We start from the raw sequence: 27,537 nt of genomic DNA, 5'->3' as shown, positions 1-27,537 counted from the left end.
TATTCCGTAGGCTCTTACTTTATCAGGCGACAATGCGGAACTGTATCGAACGCCTTCCGGAAGTCAAGAAAAATAGCATCTACCTGGGAGGGTGTATCTAATATTTTCTGGGTCTCATGAACAAATAAAGCGAGTTGGGTCTCACACGATCGCTGTTTCCGGAATCCATGTTGATTCTTGCATGGTAGATTCTGGGTTTCCAAAAACGACATGATACTCGAGCAAAAAACATGTTCTAAAATTCTACAACAGATCGACGTCAGAGATATAGGTCTATAGTTTTGCGCATCTGCTCGACGACCCTTCTTGAAGACTGGGACTACCTGTGCTCTTTTCCAATCATTTGGAACCTTCCGTTCCTCTAGAGACTTGCGGTACACGGCTGTTAGAAGGGGGGCAAGTTCTTTCGCGTACTGTGTGTAGAATCGAATTGGTATCCCGTCAGGTCCAGCGGACTTTCCTCTGTTGAGTGATCCCAGTTGCTTTTCTATTCCTTGGACACTTATTTCGATGTCAGCCATTTTTTCGTTTGTGCGAGGATTTAGAGAAGGAAGTGCAGTGCGGTCTTCCTCTGTGAAACAGCTTTGGAAAAAGGTGTTTAGTATTTCAGCTTTACGCGTGTCATCCTCTGTTTCAATGCCTTCATCATCCCGGAGTGTCTGGATATGCTGTTTCGAGCCACTTACTTGTCATCCTCTGTTTCAATGCCTTCATCATCCCGGAGTGTCTGGATATGCTGTTTCGAGTCACTTACTGATTTAACATAAGACCAGAACTTCTTAGGATTTTCTGTCAAGTCAGTTCATAGAATTTTACTTTCGAATTCACTGAACGCTTCACGCATAGCCCTCCTTACGCTAACTTTGACATCGTTTAGCTTCTGTTTGTCTGAGAGGTTTTGGCTGCGTTTAAACTTGGAGTGAAGCTCTCTTTGCTTTCGCAGTAGTTTCCTAACTTTGTTGTTGTACCACGGTGGGTTTTTCCCGTCCCTCACAGTTTTACTCGGCACGTACCTGTCTAAAACGCATTTTACGATTGCCTTGAACTTTTTCCATAAACACTCAACATTGTCAGTGTCGAAACAGAAATTTTCGTTTTGATCTGTTAGGTAGTCTGAAATCTGCCTTCTTGCTAAACAGATAAACCTTCCTCCTTTTTTTTTTTTTTTTTTTATATTCCTATTAACTTCCATATTCAGGGATGCTGCAACGGCCTTATGATCACTAATTCCCTGTTCTGCACATACAGAGTTGAAAAGTTCGGGTCTGTTTGTTATCAGTAGGTCCAAGATGTTATCTCCACGAGTCGGTTCTCTGTTTAATTGCTCGAGGTAATTTTCGGATAGTGCACTCAGTATAATGTCACTCGATGCTCTGTCCCTACCACCCGTCCTAAACATCTGAGTGTCCCAGTCTATATCTGGTAAATTGAAATCTCCACCTAAGACTATAACATGCTGAGAAAATTTATGTGAAATGTATTCCAAATTTTCTCTCAGTTGTTCTGCCACTAATGCTGCTGAGTCGGGAGGTCGGTAAAAGGAGCCAATTATTAACCTAGCTCGGTTGTTGAGTGTAACCTCCACCCATAATAATTCACAGGAACTATCCACTTCTACTTCACTACAGGATAAACTACTACTAACAGCGACGAACACTCCACCACCGGTTGCATGCAATCTATCCTTTCTAAACACCGTCTGTACCTTTGTAAAAATTTCGGCAGAATTTATCTCTGGCTTCAGCCAGCTTTCTGTACCTATAACGATTTCAGCTTCGGTGCTTTCTATCAGCGATTGAAGTTCCGGCACTTTACCGACTGCTGCTTGGTCCCCGCATGTCCTGACTTTGCCCCGCACCCGTTGAGGCTGTTGCCCTTTCTGTACTTGCCCAAGGCCATCTAACCTAAAAAACCGCCCAGCCCACGCCACACAACCCCTGCTACCCGTGTAGCCGCTTGTTGCGTGTAGTGGACTCCTGACCTATCCAGCGGAACCCGAAACCCCACCACCCTATGGCGCAAGTTGAGGAATCTGCAGCCCACACAGTCGCAGAACCGTCTCAGCCTCTGATTCAGACCCTCCACTCGGCTCTGTACGAAAGGTCCGCAGTCAGTCCTGTCGACGATGCTGCAGATGGTGAGCTCTACTTTCATCCCGCTAGCGAGACTGGCAGTCTTCACCAAATCAGATAGCCGCCGGAAGCCAGAGAGGATTTCCTCCGATCCATAGCGACACACATCATTGGTGCCGACATGAACGACCACCTGCAGATGGGTGCACCCTGTACCCTTCATGGCACCCGGAAGGACCCTTTCCACATCTGGAATGACTCCCCCCGGTATGCACACGGAGTGCACATTGGTTTTCTTCCCCTCTCTTGCTGCCATATCCCTAAGGGGCCCCATTACGCGCCTGACGTTGGAGCTCCCAACTACCAGTAAGCCCACCCTCTGTGACCGCCTGGATCTTGCAGACTGAGGGGCAACCTCTGGAACAGGACAAGCAGCCATGTCAGGCCGAAGGTCAGTATCAGCCTGAGACAGAACCTGAAACCGGTTCGTCAGACAAACTGGAGAGGCCTTCCGTTCAGCCCTCCGGAATGTCTTTCGCCCCCTGCCACATCTTGAGATGACCTCCCACTTTACCACAGGTGAGGGATCAGCCTCAATGCGGGCAGTATCCCGGGCAACCACAGTCGTAGTTCGATCGGGGGATACGTGGGACGAGCTGGCCGTCCGCGACAAACCCCCATCTGGACCCCCACAGTGATGCCCATTGGCAACAGCCTCAAGCTGTGTGACCGAAGCCAACACTGCCTGAAGCTGGGAGCGAAGGGATGCCAACTCAGCCTGCATCCGAACACAGCAGTTGCAATCCCTATCCATGCTAAAAACTGTTGTGCGAAGAACGTCTGAACTAATCTACAGAGAGCACAAACAAATCGACACAAAATTTAAATGGTTATTAAAATACAAGATTGCCTAGTAAATGCAGTAATGCTGCTACTTGCGCACTGCTGACACACTGCTCGGCGGCGGAAGGAGACTACGCGATTTTACACTATTCAGGTACTAAAACGCGATGCTACAACTATCAAATACTATAATACGCTCGAAATTTATGAATTAAACAATGCAAGTACCAAAAACACGCAAAGAAATTAAGAATTAAACTATGTAACAAATGCGTGAGCTAGGAGTATACGACTTGCTGCTGCAGCTGCTTATCCAACGGCGGCAGGGAGCACACTGGGCTGACGGGATAATTACATCCAAGGAAGACTATGGGGAGAATTATGTTTTGTCAGTAGTCTCTGTTGTGCTTATTACCCTATCTTCTACTCTTTAAGCTCTGAGGTTTTCATATCTTGCCTAGTGCAGCCTCTAACAACCAGTCTTTCCTTCTCATCTCATCCGGTAAGTCTCCCTTGACCCGGTGTTCTGGGCAACTTTCCCATAGTTTTCCCCGTTTCCTAAACCTCACCAGCCTTTTCCTTCATCCCTCTTCCTTACACTTCAACCTTTCCACAAAAAGGGAACCACTGGCTCTGAAATCTTGCCCATTTAAATAACTCTGATGCGTTTGCTCCTGCTGCTACATGAGTAATTTTTGTTTGTCTATAGAGTTGCGTTATATTTTCAGAAATTGATTATTTTCATTGACAGATAGGAATAAGGTATTCACCCACAAAAATGTTGACCATGTACCCATTGATATAAAGAACTTAATAAATAGTAAAACTAACTTCAAACACAAACTGAAGTCATATCTGCTTGAAAATTCCTTTTACTTCATGTATTAATTTCTGAATGTTCAGATATGTAGTAGAATGAATGTGTGCTCTGAGAAAGTGTGCTATATTGGAAAACTGACTTGTTCCATGTCATAGTGATAGGTAACAATTATGATCCATAAAGCATGAAAATAACTAAGTAGTACCTGTGTCTAACTTCTCATATGTGGAGGATCTGTCTGATTTCTTTTTCAGATGTAGTATGTATCTGCTTTGCATATAAGATACTAAGACCTTTTTATCCTTGCAGCATGGTGATATATACAATTTCCCCCAGACTGCATTTGATAAGGCATTAGAGAGAGAAGAAGTTGAGGAAGAGCGAGATGAAGAGGAAGAAGAAATTGAGGTAAGTCAAGAGCTTTTTGAAGTATTTCTGTTAACAGGTCTGTTAAAAAATGGAAACAATATTTAATCAGCTTGTTTATGTTTCATCTTGATCCAATTCAGAGGACTTCTGCCCTCTATTTATGTACCTGTGAGTGCGGTGTTTCCAATCATCTGTGCAGCTCTGGAAAGGTTCTCTTGGAATGTCCTTCAGGACATGTGTTGAATTCTTATTACTGTTATGGATAGTGTCCAGATTAAAATCTCTTAGAACTGTTTTTAACTCTGGAATCAAGAAAGTCACACGGAGCAACGAGTGAGCAGAGTGTTGGTTGTGAGAGAATAATCGTACAATTCTTGCTTATTGACAAAGCTAAGTGGGAAGCTATGGTGAAGAAACGATGAGTTGTCTTTTCACAGCTGTGGTCTCTTCGTGTGAGTTTGATCACATAAGTTTTGCAAAACACTTGCATCATGACAATTATTGGCCATTTGACCTTGAGGGGAAAAAATTCTAAATGCGTAATGGATTGAAGCAAAAACTCAAAAACAAACATAAGTCACTAGGAACTGTTTGGTTCTTTAGAGTACAGAGATCCTTTGTCAGTCCATGATATAATGACTGGACATTTGTCTCAGTGTTGTGGCCAGACGCAACAGTCTTCTGTTCTCTGATGATGATGCTGTGCATTTCTGTTTTGTCATCTTCATTTGATTGAACTAGTTTGTCGCAAACATTCCTGTTGCTCCGTGGTCATTGTGCAAGGAGCAAGCTTTGCTGCCACTCAATACATTTTCAAACATCTTATAACATGGATCAGTTGTCATTTCAGTCAATTTTTCTAATGGACAAGAATTACTATACTTCAGATCCTTGACTTTGTCAGGGTGAGCTCTACTAACTGAGGTCAAAATATTCCTTGTCAAGGATCATTTTCAAATGATGGATAGACAGTTTTGAATTGGGAGAACTGTTTGTATCCCTGCATTTGATCTGCTTGCCTGACAGCTCCTTTCAAAACTTTAGTTGTTTCTGTATTTGTTTTCCCCATTTGTGCATAAAATATTATAGTGCAATATTCCTTCCATAAATCTTTCCTCCCTTTGAAATTTGGTCTTTTGATCACATAAATAATAAAAAATAATTTCAGTTTTGCATCTCTCCTAATTTACTAATGAAGAAATTTTATAAGGCTGATTTCTTTAGTCACATTGGTGCCATAAGGAAACAGTCTCACTTTGCTGTGTGTTTTGTGATATTTCTCATTTACTTTTAGAATAATTATTAAAACTAAACAGAGATGATTATAGCTCATTTAAAAAGGTTGCGAATTTTGACAGTTTGGTATGGATTGAATGGAGGGAAGTGTAGTTGTGAGCATGTGCTGCGAGCACCAGAGGGTGGCGATAATGCCAAATGTACCTTAACTCACAGCCATTAGCTAGCCACCAGGCAAAAATTCTTTTGTGGTAAAGGAATGACAGTTCTGAACAGAGCAGTTACATCATTGAATCTTTTATACATACAGTTACAGCATAAAGGGAGCAAACCTCTTCCTTGGACATAGAACTGGAGCCAATTGAAATGATCCTCTCTTAAATGTGTTCTTCCAGCAGCCCTCACGAATCCATGCCTCATAAACTGTCTTTGTGGTATGGCTGACAATTTGAGACCAGTCCTGTGGAGTAACCGTTGCAATGGCTTCTTATGTTAGCATTTCAACCTCACCGAGCATGAACTTCTTGTTATTTTTTGCCACATTACCTTTCACGTGGGACCATAGATTTTCAGTTGGATTTAAATGCGTGTGACGTAAAGCAAGCCAGATTACACTATTCCCTTTAGCATTTTGCCAGTTCACCAACCTGGTTACATGGTGTTTTTGGCTTGTACAGTGCTGCGAACTCCATTAACTCTGCATTATTCAATCCAGGTTCATCTTATCCAGTGGAACAATCCTTTGTGCCCGGAGCAAAATATCTGCTTTCCTCCACTGCATTGTTGGAGCTTTATCCATCATAACAGAGTAGTATGACACATTGTCCTTTTCTGTTGTCAGATTCAGAGGAATATTTTGCAGCAGAACATTAGCAAACCTCTCCATGAAAACTTCGCCATTCATTTCCTGATGATAGTTGTCTTAATTCCTGGAACGGAAGAGCAATAAACAGTTTGGAATGAAGCTGCAAGCAGAGCCAGTGTGAACGATGATGACCCTGCAAAGCCTAAACACAGCTTTCATTGTTCCTTGTGCTGTGTGGTCCATTCCCCCTTTGTCAATGTGTACACGAAATGCTCCTGATGGTGCATAGATATTGGCATCTCCAGGCCACCATGTAACTTCTCTTGCATTGAATGTCACAGACAGAAACTTTTTGAGCTGAATCCAAGCTCATGAAGACAATTTCAAAGTGATGAGCTATTGCCATTGAATAGCTCTGCTTCTTTGAGGCTGTAAAGAAGTTTATGTAGAGTAGAGTACTCCTTGTGTTGATAATAGACACACACATATTTGCACATTGCATCCTGTTTGAATGCATCCGTCTTGGGTACACATATGTCGTAACTACTTTTGTTGCTCAGAGTTTCTTATAGAGAATGAACTGGTGTTGCTTCATCATACACGCCTTCCGTTCTTTCTCCTTCCCAGTTCTCAAATCCATAGATTGGTGAATGTTAAATGCCACTGCTGGTCTTTCCACCACTCATGTAACATCTAAAATCAGTCAGTCACTATTGCGTTCAAGTCCAGAATAACTTTGCACAGACCACGCAAATTCATGGCCGTGACCATGGATTGGAATTCCCCTTCTAACACTTGATATCTTCACAACTGGTGAAAATGCCCTTGGACACCTTCTTTTATTGTGAATCTCATGTTCAGATGTGCTGCACTGTTGTTTTTAATGCAACGCCAATAAAAAAACTCTTGTTCACAACACCTTAAGACTGCAGAACACTTCAGCACCAAAAAATACCGCTTTACAACTAGAGGTGATGAACATAGATGCATGTAACGTGTGACACCACACGATATTGTTTATCCATGGTGTGGAAACGGACATGCTATACCGACAGAACTCCTGGTGGCATGGTAGGAAAAGCTGGCTCGCCATTCTCTCATGTGGACCAAAAGTCAAAAGTTGCAACTAATTTTAAATGCATTGTAGGCATACGTGTTTCATTCCTGTCAGTGCCGAAATCATAGAAATTTCTTGATAACACAGGTTACATGGACTTTGCTTCATGAAAGTTCAAGAGACTTTCAGTGGAATTGTGATAGTTTGTAACCATAAATAAATTGTAATAATGTTTCATCCTTAACACTAAAAGATTAATTCAGAGTAGAAACATCTGATGCTGATAAATCTTCGCTTCCTTAGAAGAGAATACAAGAGAATTGCTGAAATCAAAACAGGGGGAATCTGTTGGTTTAATCTGGTGCAACTCTGAAGAAAAAAAAATATATAATATAATTTAGATGTGTGGAAATCTATTTGTAAGTAGCAAGTGGTATATAGTCATGGTGTTTGATGAGGTGTTTCAGGCTTTCTTTGTGAAATTGATGATTTACAAGTTTTTTAGTTTTTAGTAGAGTATCTTTGTAGAATATTTAAAGAAAAGTCCCTAATTGTCTCTGTCAGTGGTTTAATGCAGATTTTGTTGCTTGCTGTTTGGACTCCAGCCAAACTGAACTATTCAGTTTGGGTAGAGTAAAAACAATGAGCAATGAAATCTGCATATGATAACTGCAAAAACAAGGGAAGATATCGAAATATTGTGCAAAAATAAAGTTAAGACTTGGCTGCAAACCCAAAAACTAGTAAACTATACCATACATGTTTCTTTTCTAGATCAGTAAACAGTTACTATTGTCATAGTCGAATTTGGTTTAATCCACACTCAGAGATTTATGGTCAAAATTAAATTGTATACACACATATTAAATTAGATGGATACTTACCAGTGAGATCAATTGTTTCCTGTTCTTAGGCTGAAGTAGAGTACGAAAATGAATTGGATAAAGAATTGGAAAATGATCAAGAATATGTCATGGCTGGGAGCAGTGATGAGTATGAAAGTGAAGGCAATGACGACATGAATGATGAAGTGGTAAGTACAGTAAGCATTCTGTTTCATAAGTAGCTACTTTCTCAAAAATTGAGCATTAGAAGACTACATATATTACATTTTATATGTATGCTGTATGTTCATGTTTGTTTTTGGCATGTATACAGTGTAATCTATGGCATATTCACCATTGTTAACAATGCATTTGTACGCTTTTATGATAAATTTAATGATAGTCACAATCTTCTTTGTTCCTTCACCTGCTGAAAGGCATTGCATTTTTCCCTTCAAGCAATTACTTCCCAAGTTAAATATGGGAATGGAAAGTTATTTGTGGAATATTAAGACAGTAATAGAAAAACTAGTGGTAATAACTTACATAATAGTTCACCGCATATCAACACGCACATTAACGAAACGGAGAACTTCATTAACTTTTGGTCAGACCTTCTACAGATCTGTAGTGTGTGGACATGCCACCCTCCCCCCTCTTGCCTACCTGCTGTCAGAATGAGCTCACCACTGCTACGTTTCTATTCCCTGCACCTCCTGCCTCTTCAAATAAGCCGTTTACCATCATTCCCCAGCATCTCCTCCTCCTCCTCTCTCTCCTCACCCTGGTTGCGCTGCAATGCAGGCACAATTCAGCTGTGCAGGTGCGTATGTGTGTTTATATTGCGTGTGTATCCTATAGCTCTGAAGAAGGATTTATCTGAAAGTTAGCTGTGTCCTCAGTCTTGATTATGTTTCCATAATTGACTTAGTACGTCTCACTATTCAGTGAATTGTTTTTTTACTCTTTCCATTACTTACTTTCTAACTTTATAGGGACAGTATTAACAAACTAGTCAAAACCTTACATGGAAAATAAAACAAGTGAATGACCACTCTCTGTACAGAGGTGGAAATGGGCAGTGGACAGCACATAAAACATGAACATTATTGTTAATCAGCTATCGAAATTACATTCATCACAGCAAATAGATACAGATAAAGAATGTATAAAAATGCAAGTTTGATAGCCAAGCGACAATAACCTCCTCCTACTTACGTATGTCTCTGCAACCCTACAGTTCGTCTGTATTGTCAGTCACCGTCTGATTCTCCTTCTTCTTTTTAAAGTGTGGTCTGTTCCGAAATACTTGCATGTGTTTCTGAATATTTTATTTTATCTGCTTGTTCTCTTAAAGTATGTGGACATCGTATATTGTCCAGAGACTCTCCTAATAATTTTAGACCAATGATGGTCATGATGGTTGTTTTTATAATTAATTATTGAAGGATGTATAAAATTGTTTGGTAAACAATGGATTGAATAAAAATATGAATTAGGATTGTGAATGAAACAAGAAGTTTACTGTAGACAGTCACTGTTTGTTTATTTCCGCAACACAATTTCGGAACAATGCTTTGTGGAGCAGTTTGACTAAAGATGAACATAAATGTAAATGTGAAAGTAAAGTAACAAATATAGAATACAGTCAATGGTCACAGGCTCCTTCCTCTGTCATGATAAATCACATATAAACCATCGCTGCAAACATTGGTTGATCACAAATTGCGTTTAGAACTAAGAAGTGCAAAGAATGCATAGCAAAATGAAAACACAATTTTGGAGCAAGATTGTGGATATTTTTGTCTGTGTAGATGAGTAGGTCTGTCAGTGTAAATGTCCCCCGTGTTACATAAATTCTTTTCTGCCAATATACTGTATGCACATCTACAAGGGCTGTTGAAAAAGTATCTGACATTTTCACACAGATGAGTGTGTGTTAAAACTACTTTAAAGATGGTCACTCATCAGTGAAGAGTGGAGCACATTCAGGTAGGCCCTCAGCATCCACAGATGAGGTTGTCACTAATCACGTAAGGATCCTTGTGATGAAGGATAGATGACTCACGATCAGAGAACTTGCACACAAGGTTAAAATTAGTATTGGGTCCATTCATTCCATTTCATAGGAACATTTTTACCTCAGGAGGATCCCAGCAAAATCTGTGCCACAGTTGCTAACAACTGAGCTGAAGCAGCATTGTTTGGAGATTGCATGGGACAGGCTGGATACTGTGAACCGTAATGCCAACATTCTTAACACAGTGATTACTGTGATGAGTCTTGGGTCGATAGGTATGACCCAGAAGCAAAGTTCCAGTCTTTGCAATGGAAGCATCCATCGTATCTGAGATGAGAAAGGTGAGGCAGGTCTGCAGCAGTGTGAAAGTCATGCTGACCATCTTCTTTCACCCCAGTGGCATAGTCCATCATGAGTATGCCTACAGAGCACTCTTGGCAATAAGAAGTAATACCAAGATGGGCTGCACTACTTTTGTGAAACAGTGAGATGCAAATGGCTGGACTTTGGGGTAGCAGGCATTTGGCATCTTCACGAAGATGTCCATAAACAGAGTGTGTAGTGATTGCACTTACCTTTCATTGCACACCAACTGGAGCTCTAAAATGTTCCATTCAGTGAGTTGGAATTCAATGCCCTATCCCTTTGCCCTGTTACAGCCCCGGGGTCAGACCACATTGACAACCAAATCAGTGGATTGTCAGCGTCATCTGCTTACCATCTCCAATCGTATGTGGAGCGAGGGTGAATTCACATCCCAGTGGTGAGAAAGCATCATTGTCCTGGTACTGAAACGGGGTATGCGTCCCCTAGAGATAGACAGGTATCGTCCAATTACTCTCACCAATATTCTCTTATAGTTGCTCGAATGCATGGCGAGCCACTGGCTGTGTTGGCTCCTCGAGTCTCTGGGCCTTCTGGCTCATTCCCAGACTGATTTTTGCCCAGGTTTTCTGCTTCTGTTAATTTTGTTTGGATTAAGTCTGCCATCTGAACAGCTTCTGACTGACGGCAACACCTTATTGCTCTAGTCTTCAACCTACAACAGGCTTATGAGGCAACATGGTAACACCACATTCTCACTACCTTGCATTAGTGGTGTCACTGGGGCCCACTTCCACTTTTTGTCTAGAACTTCTTGTCACACTTTACTTTCTTGGGTTCAAATTGATGCTTCCCACAGTAGCCCGCTCCCCCAACTGAAGAAAATGGGGTCTTGCAGGCCACTGTGTCAAGTGTCCCTCACTTTCGAGAGACCATCAATGATCTGTGACAGCAGCAGTGGGGTCTTCAGTATCACAGTAGTACAGCCGTGTTGTTCTTGCTTCATGTTCCTCTCCTTTATTTTTGTTCACTGTGAGATATTGAGGACAGTTGGGGGAAAAATTGATGGCACAGATTCAACTTGAAAGTTATGCCATTGTTTTTCATCCAGATTTTGCATCGAAGCATTTGGTACATTTCAAAATATCTTCGTTTGGAAAATGTAGTTCGCAGACCTGAAAACCATTTAAAACATAATGGTTAGTTAAATGCTCATTCCAATGCATTACCTCTGCAGCTCATAGTCTTATGGTAGCGTTCTCGCTTCACGCGCAGGGGTCCCTGGTTCGATTCCAGGCAGGGTCAGGGATTTTCGCTGCCTTGAGATGACTGGGTGTTGTTCCGTCTTCATCATCATCATTCATCCCCATTACGGTCGGAGAAAGGCAATGGCAAACCACCTCCACTAGGACGTTGCCTAGTCAGCGGTGCGGGTCTCCTGCATCGTCCCCTACGCTCCGTGGAGTATAGGACCCCATCATCATCATCACGAAGATGGTGTACTTGCTCATCATTCTCCATTAATTCAGAGTTTTTTAGTCAAACACAACGTGGCTGTGGTTTGTCAGTCTTCCTGTTTCCCTGGCCTAGCACCAAGTGACTTCTGGCTTTTCCCTAAACTGAAAAATACTCTGAAAGAAACAAGATTTCAGAATGGTGAAGACATGCAGATTTTGATGGAGCAGCTGCCCGCTATACCAAAAGAGGCTTTCAAAAGATGCTTCCAGCAGTGGCAGCAGTGTTGGGAGAGGTGTGTAGGAGCTGAATAGGACTACTTTGAAGGTGACTAGTGTCAGACAGTTGTATCTAAATAAAGATTGATTTTATAAATAAGTTAGATACTTTTTGAGCAGCACTCACATGTGACCAAGTGATGTGTTGAAAGTCAATTAGCGTGGACTCACACTCTTTACTTTGGTGGCGGTATGCTTGGAGCGTTCCAAGGGTGTTTAGTTTTTTGCTTTTAGACAGAATATATATGTAGGATGTTGGTACTTAATGTTATTAGCATGGTGTTTAGTTTCAAGCAAGTGGTTGGCTCCTGCTGATGCATAATTTTTTTGTTTGAGGACATTGGCAATCTGACGTGAAGTACTACACAGAAATGGAATTGTACTGAAGATATTACTTTCCATTTGTTTTTTGTGCTGCGATTGTTTTACCATTACTGTGGAACTGTTATAGCGATTTTCAATGGCCGTTTGTTTTATTATTTCCTTCTACAAAGAAATTATACATAAATAAAAAATATCCTATCCTAAGACGATAATATCTAATGAGTCCCAATCGTCTTGTGGTGTTGCAGTTCTGGGTAAAACAAAGCTGTAAAGGTGTCTTGCATAAGGTGAAATTCCTTGTCCTATAATGAGTCACAGTGTAAATCTGCCAACTCGTACAATATCTGGGTATAACACTTTGTAGACATATGAAAAGGAATGATCACTTAGGCTCTGTCATGGGTAAAGCGGGTAGTAGATGTAATTTTATTGGTAGAATACTGGGAAAATGAAATCAGTCTACAAAGGATGGTGCTTACAGATCACTCGTGTAACACATTCTGGAATGTTGCTCAAGAGTGTGGAACCTGCACTGAATAGCGCTAACAGGGATATTGAACATATACAGAGAAGGGCGGCCTGACTGGTCACAGGCTTGTTTGACCTGCAGGAGAGTGTCACAGTGATATTGAAGGAACTGAACTGGCAGACTCTTGAAGATGTATATAAACTATACCGAGAAACCCTACACTTACATAGTTTTAAGAAACGGCTTTAAATGATGATTTTAGGAATGTACAATAACCCCCACTTATTGCACCCATGGAGATTGTGAGGATGAGATTAGACTAATCACAGCACGCACAGAAGTATTTAAATAATCATTCGACCTGTGCTCCATATGTGACTTGAATGGGAAAATACTCCAATAACTGATACAATGGGACATATCCTGTGCTGTGGACTTCAGTGGTTTGTAGAGAATAGATGTAGATTTATTTAACTTCAGACGTGGTAGTTGAACTACTCTGTTGACCATATAGCGGAATTCTGCCATTTTGGGGGTTGTGGGGTGATGAGAGGTGTTGTGGATGGTAGTGTGGTCCTCCGCTCGTGGTCGTGCAGTAGCGTTCTCGCTTCCCACGCCCGGGTTCCCGGGTTCGATTCCCGGCGGGGTCAGGGATTTTCTCTGCCTCGTGATGACTGGGTGTTGTGTGATGTCCTTAGGTTAGTTAGGTTTAAGTAGTTCTAAGCTCTAGGGGACTGATGGCCATAGATGTTAAGTCCCATAGTGCTCAGAGCCATTTAAACCATTTTTGATGGTAGTGTGAGTTGTGGTAGGTAGTGTTTGCTGTGGTAGGCTTTTCAATAAATTTCAAATTGCTGTCTATTATTCATTACTCTAACATTCAGGTCTATAAAGTTTATACTGTCATTTACTTGGTGCTCAACTGCAAACTTTAGCTGTTAGTAACGTTTTTGAGGATGATAGTGGTCGGAATTCAGAATGCTGTCTTCTAAGTTGTTTGTAAATATTTCAGCTACTAATTTAGACACGTTTGATCCCATTGCCAGGGCATTGGTTTGTTTGTAGAGTGTATTGTTGAATTTGAAATAATTTGTGTGTGTGTGTGTGTGTGTGTGTGTGTGTGTGTGTGTGTGTGTGTGTGTGTGTGTGTGTGAGATATATATATATATATATATATATATATATATATATATATATATATATATATGAATATAATAGAGGGAAACATTCCACGTGGGAAAAATATATCTAAAAAGAAAGATGATGAAACTTACCAAACAAAAGCGCTGGCAGGTCGATAGACACACAAACAAACACAAACATACACACAAAATTCTAGCTTTCGCAACCAATGGTTGCCTCGTCAGGAAAGAGGGAAGGAGAAGGAAAGACAAAAGGATATGGGTTTTAAGGGAGAGGGTAAGGAGTCATTCCAATCCCGGGAGCGGAAAGACTTACCTTAGGGGGAAAAAAGGACAGGTATACACTCGCACACACACACATATCCATCCACACAAATGTCTGCTTGTGTCTGTGTATGTGTGGATGGATATGTGTGTGTGTGCGAGTGTATACCTGTCCTTTTTTCCCCCTAAGGTAAGTCTTTCCGCTCCCGGGATTGGAATGACTCCTTACCCTCTCCCTTAAAACCCATATCCTTTTGTCTTTCCTTCTCCTTCCCTCTTTCCTGACGAGGCAACCATTGGTTGCGAAAGCTAGAATTTTGTGTGTATGTTTGTGTTTGTTTGTGTGTCTATCGACCTGCCAGCGCTTTTGTTTGGTAAGTTTCATCATCTTTCTTTTTATCAGGGTGGAATTACACATCATTAGACTGAGGGGTGTTAACTCTGTACTTGTCCTTCTTGACTATATTTTTACAGTAACTTTTTGTAGGGATAATATCATTCTCCATTCATGTTTCTACTTGTATTGAGAGAGATAGGTAGGATGGATTTCAGTTCATTTGCCATCTGGCAGGATCACTCATTTTCAGTCATTAAAAGAGAATTCATATTTAGTGAACCAATTTAGTGCCACATTTAATTTAATAATGTTGCAAAAAGTACTAGTCACAGTCTGATCCTAAAGCTTTTCTCCTGTTCAATAAAAGATTTTAGAATGTTTTGCGATGGTGAATACAAAAGATCCTCCATGTGAAGTTTTGAGGATTAGAAACACATCTCAATTGTGTTAATGTGTGGTAGGCACTAAGGTGGCTTCAAGCAAGAAATTTCATCTGAATACAAGCAATTTGGATGTGGAAAACAATTTGAATAGGTACAAGTTTTTTAGTTTTGCAGAAGTTGAATCCAGTTTTGAAATATTAAGTGTTGACTATGACTCTTGCTTGCATGATTAAATTACAGAGTGTGCACAGGGAAGTAAAGAAGACAAACCACGAAATAAGACTTTTATTTGTGAAAATATAATTAATGAAGGGTTTTGTAAAAAGGGATTGTATGACAGATGCATTTGCAAACATTTCCATCAGACTGTAAAGAAGGTTTTAATTCTGTATGTCTGTTATTCACAAGCTTTAATGACAAAAAACATTTGTATTTGATAAGCTTATTATTGTTATTGATCATAGTGTGTTGTTTCCAAATATGGAAAGATTATATATGTACACATTCAGTGTCTCAGTATGAACTGAAGCTGAAATTTAACTGCTTTCTTCTAAGAACCCGCATGGATGTTTTTTCACTGACAATATGACTTTCAGTAACGTATATTTCACTTATTTTGTAGATTGAGGTAATAGTTACTATTCTGTAGGTTGACGTAATATCTGCACTTGGAAGAGACAGGTTCCTGCAGTTATTAATAATTCAGATTTTATACCATTTCCTATGGCATCCTGCAGTTTAATTTGTTTGTGTGCTACCTTTCTCCAGACAGCTTTAGAAATTTGTAGCAATAAATTATTTAAATGATTTACTTTCAGTGTAAACCATTAGATCAGGCATTGCAATGATTTTACAGTTGATGCACATTTGAGAGACACAGAATAGAAATACAGTATACTTCTGATCACTTGTGCAGAATATGCACGGTATTTTTGGTAAGGCAGTTGTCTGGATTGACCTTTTGTGATCTCGTACACTAATGCATTTGTGTAAATATTGAGTGTGTGTAAGGGCAAGCACAGGGATAAACAGACAGTAGTGCCAGAGTTACAGCAGCACGATAAAAGCATGTAATTGTAGTTTGTACAATAATATTTAATGTGTAATTGCCAGTAGTGCTACAAAAATTGGATTTGTTTATTTATCCTGTTTATTTCTTCTTCTTCTTCTTCTTAGGATTCAGACTCTGGACATGTTGAAGTGGTAGAAAGCGACATTGATATATCTGATACATCAGATATTGAGGCAAGTATTGACCAGAAACTTAGTTTCTGTAGTGCAGTTTTCAAAATTTGTTTAGCCAATTTTTTATTAATGATGATCTTCTTTGCAGGATTTGGCAGCTAAACACAAAAAAAGTGGTGAGCCATCAACTGCCAGTAAAAAATCGTCCAAACGCCGTGTTAAAAAGTCTAGAAAGCCTCATGTTGAAATTGAATATGAGCATGAAATGGCTACACCCCTTAGGACAAGCTGATGTGTAATGTCCACACACTTACTATTTAAATGATCTGTAATTTTTGGATTGTAAATAAACATTTAATTTTTCACAATTTTCATCATTATTGAATCTTGTTTAAATGACACAAGTAGCCAAGTGAATGCCTCCAATGCTGTGAGCTGATTAAAGCTTGGACAGTATCACCATGCTGAATTGAATGAAGCTTGATGGGGTGGCATATCATCTGGCAAGACTTTGGAGCAATATTTCTCTTTAAATTAAAAAGCATGAAGGACATAAAATGATGTTGCCTTGTGTTTGGGTGAGATGGCTGGCACTTCCAAATAGTGCGAGTTAAGGAGTCACTATTAAAAACACTAAGAAAATGGTACAGGAAGAAGAAAGCATCTCAAGAGTAAAAGAAAAGGTGTATGTATATAAGGTGCCAAGATGATTGTGAAGTCCGAATGCATTAGTACAATGAGGGTCAGCATAGTTAAGTCTAAGACAGCGCTAAGGGGATTCGAGGCCATGAATGTTAAACGAGTGAAGGATGTGATTCAGTTAAAACGGACACATAGATTGATTGACCTTGACTTTTTTTTTAAAATAATTATTATGGCTCCACTTGTATGGAACTTGCATTCATTTTCAAGTAACAGATTTGTAGAAAATATAACATTCAGTTATGTGAAGCCAACACTATTCATGCCATTTAAACTGTATCTATACAATGTGGTGTGCTGAAATACATCCAGGTTGTAAACATCAATGACTTGTTTGTAGGTTATGCATAACATTAAAGCATCAGTTGCCTCACTCCTTGATGCCATAGTGTATATGTGCAATTTAAATACAGTGAAACCTCTTTATAACATTCCTCCATATAATGTTTTCCTCTATATTACGTCCGTTTTTTTCGGTCTCGACTAAAAGCCCATATAAACAATGTTAAACTTTCCTCTTTACTGAGTTTCCTCTATATTACAATTTCCTCCATGTAACGCTAATATTTTTGGAACCCTGGTCAATTATTTACCTCTTTATAACGTTTAAGTGACTGGATGTAGACACATAGTTTTCCGCTCTGTGGATTCACAATTTGCTCTGGCTCAGAAAGCTCGCGCTCAGCATGTTTCATATGTCAGTGGCAGAACCTGGTCACATGACATGTGACGCACATTCTGCTTGCTATCTTTTTGGTGCCATTTCAGTTGATGCTTGTATTCGTAGCGTGTTGTGTGAGCTGAGCAGCAAACAGTTTGTGTGTCTAGTGAGAGTGTGTCTTCGATATAACTTATTTTTTAAGCTTTCATCAGTGGACATGAGTGAAAAGTGGAAGAACATTTCTCTGGAAGAGAAGTTTTCTGTTGTTAAAAAAGTGGAGGTATCTCCTGGTGTGTGTCACGTGGAGCTAGTGAAGCAATTTGAACTGGCCCCCTCAACACTCAACACTTCTTCTTCTTCTTCTTCTTCTTCTTCTTCTTCTGCTTTTACGGCCTCATTGAACCACTTCAGTCAATCATTTCTGGTCCTCTTCTTTGGTATTTTCCCCTTCTGAGTGGCCCAGTATCTCTTCATTCGTTCCGATGCTTTTCGTCGTTCCTTATCTGTAAATACCCTTTTCATTGTATGTCGTTTGTCAATTTTTGGTTTAAATCTTATTTCTGTGTCCCTCAACTTCTTTAAATTTGGCGTTTTGTTCTGCAAATCATCCAGAGTTATTTCCAGTTCTTCCATATCCTCTCTTATTTCCTTAAGCCATCCTCCTTGTTGTTTCAAATTCCAGAGTTTCTCAATAATTTTCCTTGATAATCTGGTTTCTGGTGTCCTCAGAATGTGACCACAAAAAGAGATCCTTTTCTTTCGTATAGTATCAGTGATGGGCTCCAGTTCTCTGTATACCACTTCATTTGGAACTATCCGCCATTGCCCAGCTTTTTGATATTTCTTATTTATGCATGTTCTAGCAATTCTTCTCTCTACTTTTAAAATTTTGTCAATTCTGTTTTTCTGGGTGACTTTAAAAAGAGTTTCACTTCCGTATGTAACCTCTGGTTGAACCACCGTCTTGTAATGTTTTAATTTTGTTTTAATTGATAGACATTTTTTATTGTATGTAGACCATGTTAGTTTTTGAGCTTTTATCATTTTATTAGTTCTTGCTCGCCATGCAGGTTTCTGGTCCAATTTATGTGTTATAATTTCACCCAGGTATTTAAATTGTTTCACTATTTTAATTTCCCTATTGTTCACTGTGATGTGATCTATTACAAGTGGATCCGTTACCATTATTTCAGTCTTTTCAAATGATATCTGGAGTCCTAATTTTTGTGCTATATTTTGTAAGCTTGTTATTTGTTTCGTGGCTTCCTGAATATTATTAGCTAGTAATGCTAGGTCATCAGCAAATCCCAAGCAATTTAGGTTTGTTTTATCTTTCTTAGTTCCAATTTTAATATTCATAGGATTTTCCTTGTATCATTCTCTCATTACATATTCAAGAGCACAATTGAATAGCAATGGTGATAAACAATCTCCCTGTCTCAACCCTGTTTTAATCGTAAATGGTTCAGATATTTCTCCCCTAAATTTTACTTTGGATTTGGTGTTTGTTAAGGTTAACTGTATCATTTTTATTAATTTAGGATGAAGTCCAAAATTCCTTAATATTTTCATCATTGAAGATCTATGGATGCAATCATACGCCTTTTTGAAATCTACAAAGGTTATGACTAGTTGTTTTTGCCTTCTTTTGTAGACATCCATAACTAACTTCAAGGTGATTATCTGTTCTGGGCAGCTTCTACAGGATCTAAATCCTCCTTGATATTCTCCCAGTTCCAGTTCTAATTGATCTTTACAGCGGTTGTATAGTATTCTTGACATGATCTTATATGTGCAGTCCAAAAGGGAAATTCCTCTATAGTTGTCTGGATTTGATTTTTCTCCTTTCTTATGTAATGGATGTATTATAGCAGTAGTCCAATTTTCTGGTAATTTCTCTTCATTCCAGATTTTTACTATGCATTGGTGTAATGCTATCTTTACTGGTTCTGCTGCATATTTCCAAAGTTCAGCAAACGTTTGATCTTCTCCACTTGCTTTGTAGTTTTTGAGTTCTTTCAAAGCTCTGTAGACCTCATTAATTGTAGGTGGATTTATATTTTCTGCTGGTGTTTTAATTGGGGTTTTTGTGTTTATCTGAAGATCTTCACAATTTAGTAACTTGTTAAATGTTTCTGCTAGAATTTCTGTATTTTTACTATTGCTATGGGCTAGGTTATTATCTTTATCTTTTGACATTAATGTTGGAGGATCATATCTTTGTAATTGTCTGCCAAATATTTTGTAATAGTCTCTTGAGTTTGTTTTTTCACTATTTGTTTCTATCATTAGAAGTATATCTTCTTGGTACTGACGTTTAACTCTCCTTATTGTTTTTTGTGTTGTCTTCCTTTGTTTTGTGAGTTCCAAATATGATTTTTCTGTTTTTTCATTTTGATGCCTTAACCAGGCTTGGTGTCGATCCAACACTGCTGCATCACATTCATCGTTCCACCACTGGTGTTTTTTCCTTGGATTTATAGAGGCAACTTGTTCAGCTATTTGTTTCAATTTGGGAATTATTTCTTCCAGATCATATGTTATTTTTATATCCCTGGTTTGTGCTTCATAATCCTCATTTTGTATCAGTTTATGAGGGTCATAGGTTTTCTTCTTCTTCTGGTGGGATTTTTTCTTTGCTAATGGGGTTAATTTAATTTTAATTTTTATCATGTAATGATCTGATCCGGTATCTGTCCCTCTCAGTACTTTCACATTGTAAATTTCCTTGTGGTAATTCTTATCCATGCAGACATGGTCCAGTTGCCATTCTCCTTTTTTCCAGTCTGGATGTTTCGTTTTTAGTTTACTTGGTCTTCTCTTAAAATACATCGACTTTGAGATCATGTCATGGTTTCTGCAAAATTCCACTAGTCTTATGCCATTTTTGTTTGTTCTTCTTTGTGCTGTCCATTTCCCTATTATGTCTCTATATCTCTTTTCCCTTCCTAACTGGGCATTGAAGTCTCCAATTAAAATTTTGATGTGATTTTTATTAATGTTATTCGTCGTTTGATCTAAGAGCTCCCAAAATTTTTCTACCTCTTCTCTGTGTTCTTTTTTGTTATTTTTATCATTTGTCAACACTACTATGAAAAACAGATCGTCGATCATGGAAGGGTTTGAGAACTGTGGAAATTCTAAACGTATGCATGTGAAACCATCGTCTTATGACAAAATGGGGGAAGTTTTATTAACTTGGTTTCAGCAAGCACACGCTGCAAACATTCCTATAAACTGAACTATTCTCAAGGAGAAGGTGCTTCAAATATCACTTCAGGTAGGAATGGAAAATTTTAAGGCGTTCAGTGGATGGATTGATAAATTTTGACAGCATCATGGCGTTGTATACAAAGTGGAATGTGGAGAAAGTAAAAGTGTGGATGAACCAACTGTAACTCAGTGGATGCAGACTCTCCCTAATCTGATACATGGCAACAAACTGCGTGACATTTATCACACTGATGAGACAGCATGTTTTTCAGTTTAATGCTGGATAAGACATTTACTTTTCATGGGGAAAATTGCCGTGGTGGTAAGAAGAGCAAGGAATATCTTAACGTTTTGTTGTGTACAAACGCCGATGGCAGTGAAAAATGTACAAACAATGCAAAGGCATGGATGACAAGTGATATATTTTTACATGTTCTCAGAGAATTTGAAATCAAAATGGGGAGTGCTGCAAGGAAAGTGCTGCTGTTTGTGGGTAGATGTGCGGCACATCCACCAAACGTATCCTTTCTGAGAAATGTGAAAGTAATTTTCCTGCCACCCAACTGCATCAGCCAACTGCAACCTTTGGACTTGGGGATAATACACGCCCTTAAGGTTAAATATAGGGCAGCCCTTGTAAAAAAGGACTTGAATTTGATGGACCAAAGAATACCAGGAAGCCAGCAGAGCTCACAACTGAAGCTGAATATTTTACAGGCAATGAATTTAACTATGTACTCGTGGAGGGAAGTCAGTGCTGAACCTATTAAAAACTGTTTCACAAAAGTGGATTCTGTGAGAATGAGATGGCAGCTCCTGTGGAAGATGTTGCAAGTGATTTGCAAGAGTTTCAGGAATTAATAGGCAGTAATTCTGTCACTTTTGAGGACTTTGTGGCTGTGGATGACAACACAGGAGTACAAAGTATTGAGGAGCTGACTGCAGAGAGAAGCTTGGAGAATAATAGTGGTAGTGAAAGTGACAGTGACAAGGAAGGTGACCCTGTGCCCTCATATACTAAGGCGGCTGAAGCCTTTGAAACATTCAGGAGATATATGATGGGCCATAGACTCGAGGACAAAATGAGCAAGAAATGATTGCCATAGAGTCAAGGAGAAATAGAAAACAAACATGCTTGCTTGAATTTTTTAAAAATTATAGGTATGTGATTTTCAGATTACATAGGTTCCTAGAGTTTTGTGCAAATTTAAGTTCCATTTTATAATTTAATTATTAAAGTAATTTTTTTGTAACTAATTCTTTTTTAATCTGTACCACTTACTGTGTTTTTATGTAATATGTGCAGTATATCATAAAATTTGGCTCGTATTCTATAATTGGGTCAACTGAAGAATGGGATACCACCTGTCAGCTTTGGACAGTGATGTCATATCTTAAGAATCTGTTATAACATTTTACAGTACAAACTGATCGATTTACTTTCACCCATCCACCTACCGGGCCCCATGTTTTAATTACAAAAACTTATCATTTGATACATTGAACATTTGCAATGAATATCTTACTACGGTATTGTGAAAATTTAAAATATCATCTATGGCACCATTTGTCAAAGCTGATTAGTGGTATCCCTATCTTCAGTAATGCCCTATAAATATTATTTGGAAGCCTTCCTCTTCATAGTGTTTCTCTCTATACAGTGTTCAGAATTTGTGGTCCCTTGAAAAATGTTATATAGAGGTTTCACTGTAGTATGACTAGTTGTCAATATATTTTTGACATGTAAAATCAAGGTTGGAATATCAGCAGTTATGAAAAAATGTATCCTTTTTGTAATTTTTGTTATTTGTTATCTGTTTGCCGTACGAAAGTAAGCATCACTGATAGTTTTTAAAAAAGGTAAAAAAATCATTGAACTGCTAAGATGTGCCTACCTTGTTGGATTACACTGAGTTACCTTATAACAGGAGCACTCATCATGAGAAAATGCTGTCAATAAAAGATATGGTGGAGGGCAGTAGCATTCTAGAGATGAATAAAAGTGTTACAATGGGTAAGGTGTTCTTCATTCCAGGGGAAGGCCAGACACCGGTGAAACTCTAAAGGAGCAAACATTTCTGTCGTTCCAATTTGCGTGGTATTGTTTGATGAGGGGGGGGGGGGGGACTCCTTTGTATTAACTGCATACCATATGCTTATTCTTCTAATGTGAAGACTTTTGTAGGAGTGAGTTCTTGTTGTTACGTAACAGTTCGACATACTTGCACTGCTGAGCTGTTGGATAACAGCTGACGTGCATGTTAACTAATTTTGCATAGTTTCTCCCCATGTCATATTATGGAATTATCTACTAGGGTAATGCAGGTAAAGTCAAAAAATATTCATTGTACAAAGATAAACAAGAATAATGTTGTCTAAAGCAGGTAATGAACTTCATAGATTTCTTTGACCGCCTCTTACTTCATTCTTTTTGTGGTGTCACCGCCAGACACCACACTTGCTAGGTGGTAGCTTTTAAATCGGTCGCGGTCCGGTAGTATACGACGGACCCGCATGTCGCCACTGTCAGTAATTGCAGACCGAGCACCGCCACACGGCAGGTCTAGAGAGACTTACTAGCACTCGCCCCAGTTGTACGGACGACTTAGCTAGCGATGCAACACTGACGAAGCCTCGTTTATTTGCAGAGAAGATAGTTAGAATAGCCTTCAGCTAAGTCAATGGCTACGACCTAGCAAGGCGCCATAGCAATTGATAGTTATCGTATGAAGCATGTCTCATCAAGAACGATGTATACAAATGATGGATTAAAGTTAAGTATTCCAGAAGCTACGTACTTTTCTTTATAGCATTCATTATGTATCCTGTTTCAGACCTCACGCCATCCTGCGTGAGCTTATAGCGTGCATTTCGGCCTTCTCTAGCAACATATCACTTTTACCTAATGTTATATTTATTCTTCTTTGATGTTTTGGGTTTACAATAGTCAATAGTGATGTTTTCATTTACTTAAAGATTCCCTCATGTAGTAGTGTTTATAAAGTCATTCTGTGTTGTGGTGTAAAAGGTCAGCTATCCATAGACACAAGGCTGACATCAACATTAATTATACAGTTGAGGATGGCAACAGGCAGTTCATTGATATTGCTCAGATCTCTTGCATAAATATCACCACACTGTTAATAAGTCCAGGATGAAGCATACTGTGAAACATGATGTGCTGATAGGAAGAGAGGTGTACACACAAGAATACAACCAGTGTCACCCTGTCACAGTGTTGTATGATGGACAGCATGGTTTGTATCTGAACACAGTTTGTATGAGTCTGCTTGAGTGGTTAATTGTCAGAAGCTTCCCAATAAGACCGAAACAATATACATTGAATCTCATTTGTTTACCAGTGTTCTCGTTAATCCTTTCAAGGGTAAGTTCTTCCAAAACAGAGCTGAAATGTAAATATAATTACAGATGAAATGGGTACTAGGAAAGCAAAGCACTGTAACTTAGACAAAATATATAATGTCATTAGATAGTTGAAAAAAACTACTCACAAGACAGAAGGACACACATATAAACATGTATTGTAATTTTTCCAGAAGATTGAAGGGGAAGGAAGAGGGATGAAGGAAAAGGACTAATGAGGTTTAAGAAATGGCGAGAATTTGGAAAAGTTGACCAGAACCCTGCTTCAGGGGAGACTTTGCAAACTGGATGAGAAGGAAAGATTGATTGTTGGAAATTGCACCTGAGGAGACTTGAAAACCTTAGAGCTTAAACATGGAAGATAGGATAATAAAGAAGATTAATGACTAAATATCATACACCGGCTAATAACAGCAGAAAGTTAATTGCATTGTATGCGGTGGTGGTGGTGGTGGTGGTGGTGGTGGTGGTGGTGGGGGTGGTGGTGGTGGGGGTGGTGGTGGTGGGGGTGGTGGTGGTGGGGGTGGTGGTGGTGGGGGTGGTGGTGGTGGGGGTGGTGGTGGTGGGGGAGGGCGGTGGCACGGAAAAACAGATAGCTCAGAAAATAAGATATAGAAAACTAAATGGGAGTGAAGTAATGAGTAATTACTGAGAAGAAATACTGAAATGTAAGAAATTAATGTTAATTAGGGTTAGGCGGGGGGAAAGAACCACATGTTGTAATGCCAGTTTCCACCTGTGAAGTTCAAATAAACTGTTGTCCAAGGGAAGAATCCAGACAACACATATGGCGAAAGAGGTACAATGGTCACAACTGCCATGTTGTAGGGTGTGCTCTGCAACAGGATATTGTGTGTTGGAACTATGCACCTTCTGCTTATACCCATTCATCCTACCTGATAATTTGGTGGTAGTCATGTCAATGTAAAAGGCCAGTGTTTAATAGCTGGTACACGAAATGTCGTTTCGCAGGTGCCTCTCCGTTTGGTAGTGTATGTTTTACCAGTTATAGGGTTGGTACATGTGTTGACAGAAGGGTGCATAGGCCAGGTCTGACATGGGTATGGTAACAGTTGTAGGAGCCACAGGGTAAGGAAATGGCTGCAGAAGGAGCATAAGGTTTGAGAAGGATATTGCGGGGATTGGGAAGGTGATGGAAAGCTATTCTAGGTGTGGTGGACGAAATGACAGGCGGAATGAACCTCATTTCAGGGCATTATTTTAGGAAGTCATAGCCTCATTGAAGTACCTGATTAACGCATTAATGACTGGGATAATAGTGAGTGACGAGGTGTACTACGAAGTTGTTTTATTAGATGGATCAGCAGTACCAGGATTGGATGTGATTGACCAGGTAATCTGCTTTTTTACTAGGATAGTGAGGTAATTACATCCAGTGAACGGTGGTGTACTGCTGCAAAACATCTGCATCTGAAAAAAAATACATTTGCCTTGAATGCAAAGGCTGTGTGGGGGGAACGTTTGACGTAGAAAGAATGGCAGCTGTCAAAATGTAAGTACTGTCATTTGTCAATAGTTTGAATGTGAAGTGTACAGCTGACTCTCAGCGAGGTCAGGTCAGCTCAAGGAAAGCTGTATGGCATTCAGAATAGGATGCTGTTAATGCCAGTTTCCTTGTTGACCTCGTCGTCATTTATCAGATGGCGTTCCATGCCTGTTGCAGTTTGTCACTCAATACAGGGACGTTTAATGCTGTTTGTGGAAGAAGCTGGAGTTGTTGCTTGATGATGACCCATATGTGAATTGGAGACAGATCTTGTGATCGAGCAGGCCAAAGCAACATGTCAACCATCTGTAGAGGACATTACGTTATAACAGTGGTATGTGCTCAAGTAGTATCCTGTTGGAAAACACCGCCTGGAATGCTGCTCATGAATGGCAGCTTATCAGGTCAAATCGCCAGATTTATGTACAGATTTGCAGTCAATATGCATGGGATAACCACAAGAGTGCTTTTGCTGTCATGCAAAATCACAGCCTAGACGATAACTTCAGGTTTAGGTCTAGTGTGTCTAGCATGCAGACCTCTACTGGTCACCTCCTAATGAACACATGGCAGTCACTGGCACCATGTCAGAACCAGCTTTCTTCAGAAAACACAACAGACATCCACCCTGCCCTCCAATGAGCTCTTGCTTGACACCACTGAAGTCCCAAATGGTGCTGGTTTAGGATCAGTGGAGTGCACACTGCAGGGCGTTTGGCTTAGAGCTGTGCTTGAAGTAACCGATTTGTAACACTTCACTGTCCATTATAATTATCCGGGCTGTTATGCCGTGGTCGGTTGATGAATTCTGTGGTGATTCCCAGTGTTTCGTCTCCGACTGCGGGAGACATCTTGGACCTTCCATCAAGCTACGGACCCCGTTGAAGATGTCTCCCGCAGTCAGAGACGAAACGTTGGGAATCACCACAGAATTCATCAACCGACCACGGCATAACAGCCCGGATAATTATAATGGACATGATATTTCTGGCCGTGAAAGTTTACATTTTAGTAACACTTCACTGTGTCACTGTGGTGCCAATTGCTGCTCAACTTGCTGCTGCAGATGCAATATGATGCACTAGAGCCATGCGCCAAACACAATGGTCTTCTTCTCATGGTAGTGCCCCGTGGCTGTCCAGAACCTGGTCTTCTTGAGACCATACATTCTCGTGACCACTGATGCCAGCAAACCTGTACAGTGGTTACATTCCTGTCGAGTCTTTCTGCAATATCGCTGAAGGAACATCAGTTTTCTTGTAGCCCAATTACAATACCTCGCCCACATTCATTGAGGTACTGATAATGGCCGAGCGGTCTAAGGCGCTGCAGTCATGGACTGTGCGGCAGGTTCGATTCTCCCTCAGGTGTGTGTGTGTGTGTGTGTGTGTGTGTGTGTGTGTGTGTGTGTGTGTGTGTGTTTGTCCTTAGGATAATTTAGGTTAAGTAGTGTGTAAGCTTAGGGACTGATGACCTCAGCAGTTAAGTCCCATAGGATTTCACACACATTTGAACATTTTTGTGCTGATAATGGCGTCTGTATCGCTTCAAAGGCATTCTTGACTAACATCAACTCACCAGACCCAATCTCAAAGGTACTAATGTTCATGATTGCTGCAGTGTGTCTTTAAAGCAAACGTGATTTGCAACCTCGTAGTGGCGCTACTAGTGCCACTCTTATGCAGTTGGCGTGAAATTTTAATAGATATTATCTTTCAAATGTAGAAACATGCCTACCATCTTTTATTTATGTCGCAATACTGTCTTGGTACTGCAATTTTTCTCCATCAGTGTATTTTATGTTAGTTTGCATACAGTACAGGGCTGAAATATTTCACTGAATCAAGGCGTTATATATTGTTA

General features: G+C 39.8%; 1 protein-coding gene across 1 annotated transcript in view; it reads left to right on the top strand.

Moving 5' to 3' along the window:
• The window catches only part of LOC126474918 (protein MAK16 homolog), a 71,302-nt gene extending 54,727 nt beyond the window's left edge, over window positions 1-16,575 (top strand). The window contains exons 6-9 of the mRNA XM_050102422.1: window positions 4,045-4,143; window positions 8,116-8,235; window positions 16,199-16,267; window positions 16,356-16,575. Of these exons, the coding sequence (XP_049958379.1) occupies window positions 4,045-4,143; window positions 8,116-8,235; window positions 16,199-16,267; window positions 16,356-16,499 (432 nt within the window). The 3' untranslated portion in view covers window positions 16,500-16,575. The remainder of the gene's footprint in view (window positions 1-4,044; window positions 4,144-8,115; window positions 8,236-16,198; window positions 16,268-16,355) is intronic.
• The last annotated feature ends 10,962 nt before the right edge of the window (window positions 16,576-27,537 follow it).

Source organism: Schistocerca serialis, chromosome 4 (genome assembly GCF_023864345.2).
Source record: "Schistocerca serialis cubense isolate TAMUIC-IGC-003099 chromosome 4, iqSchSeri2.2, whole genome shotgun sequence".
Lineage (NCBI taxonomy): Eukaryota > Metazoa > Arthropoda > Insecta > Orthoptera > Acrididae > Schistocerca > Schistocerca serialis.
This window is presented reverse-complemented; position numbering and strand designations above follow the sequence as displayed.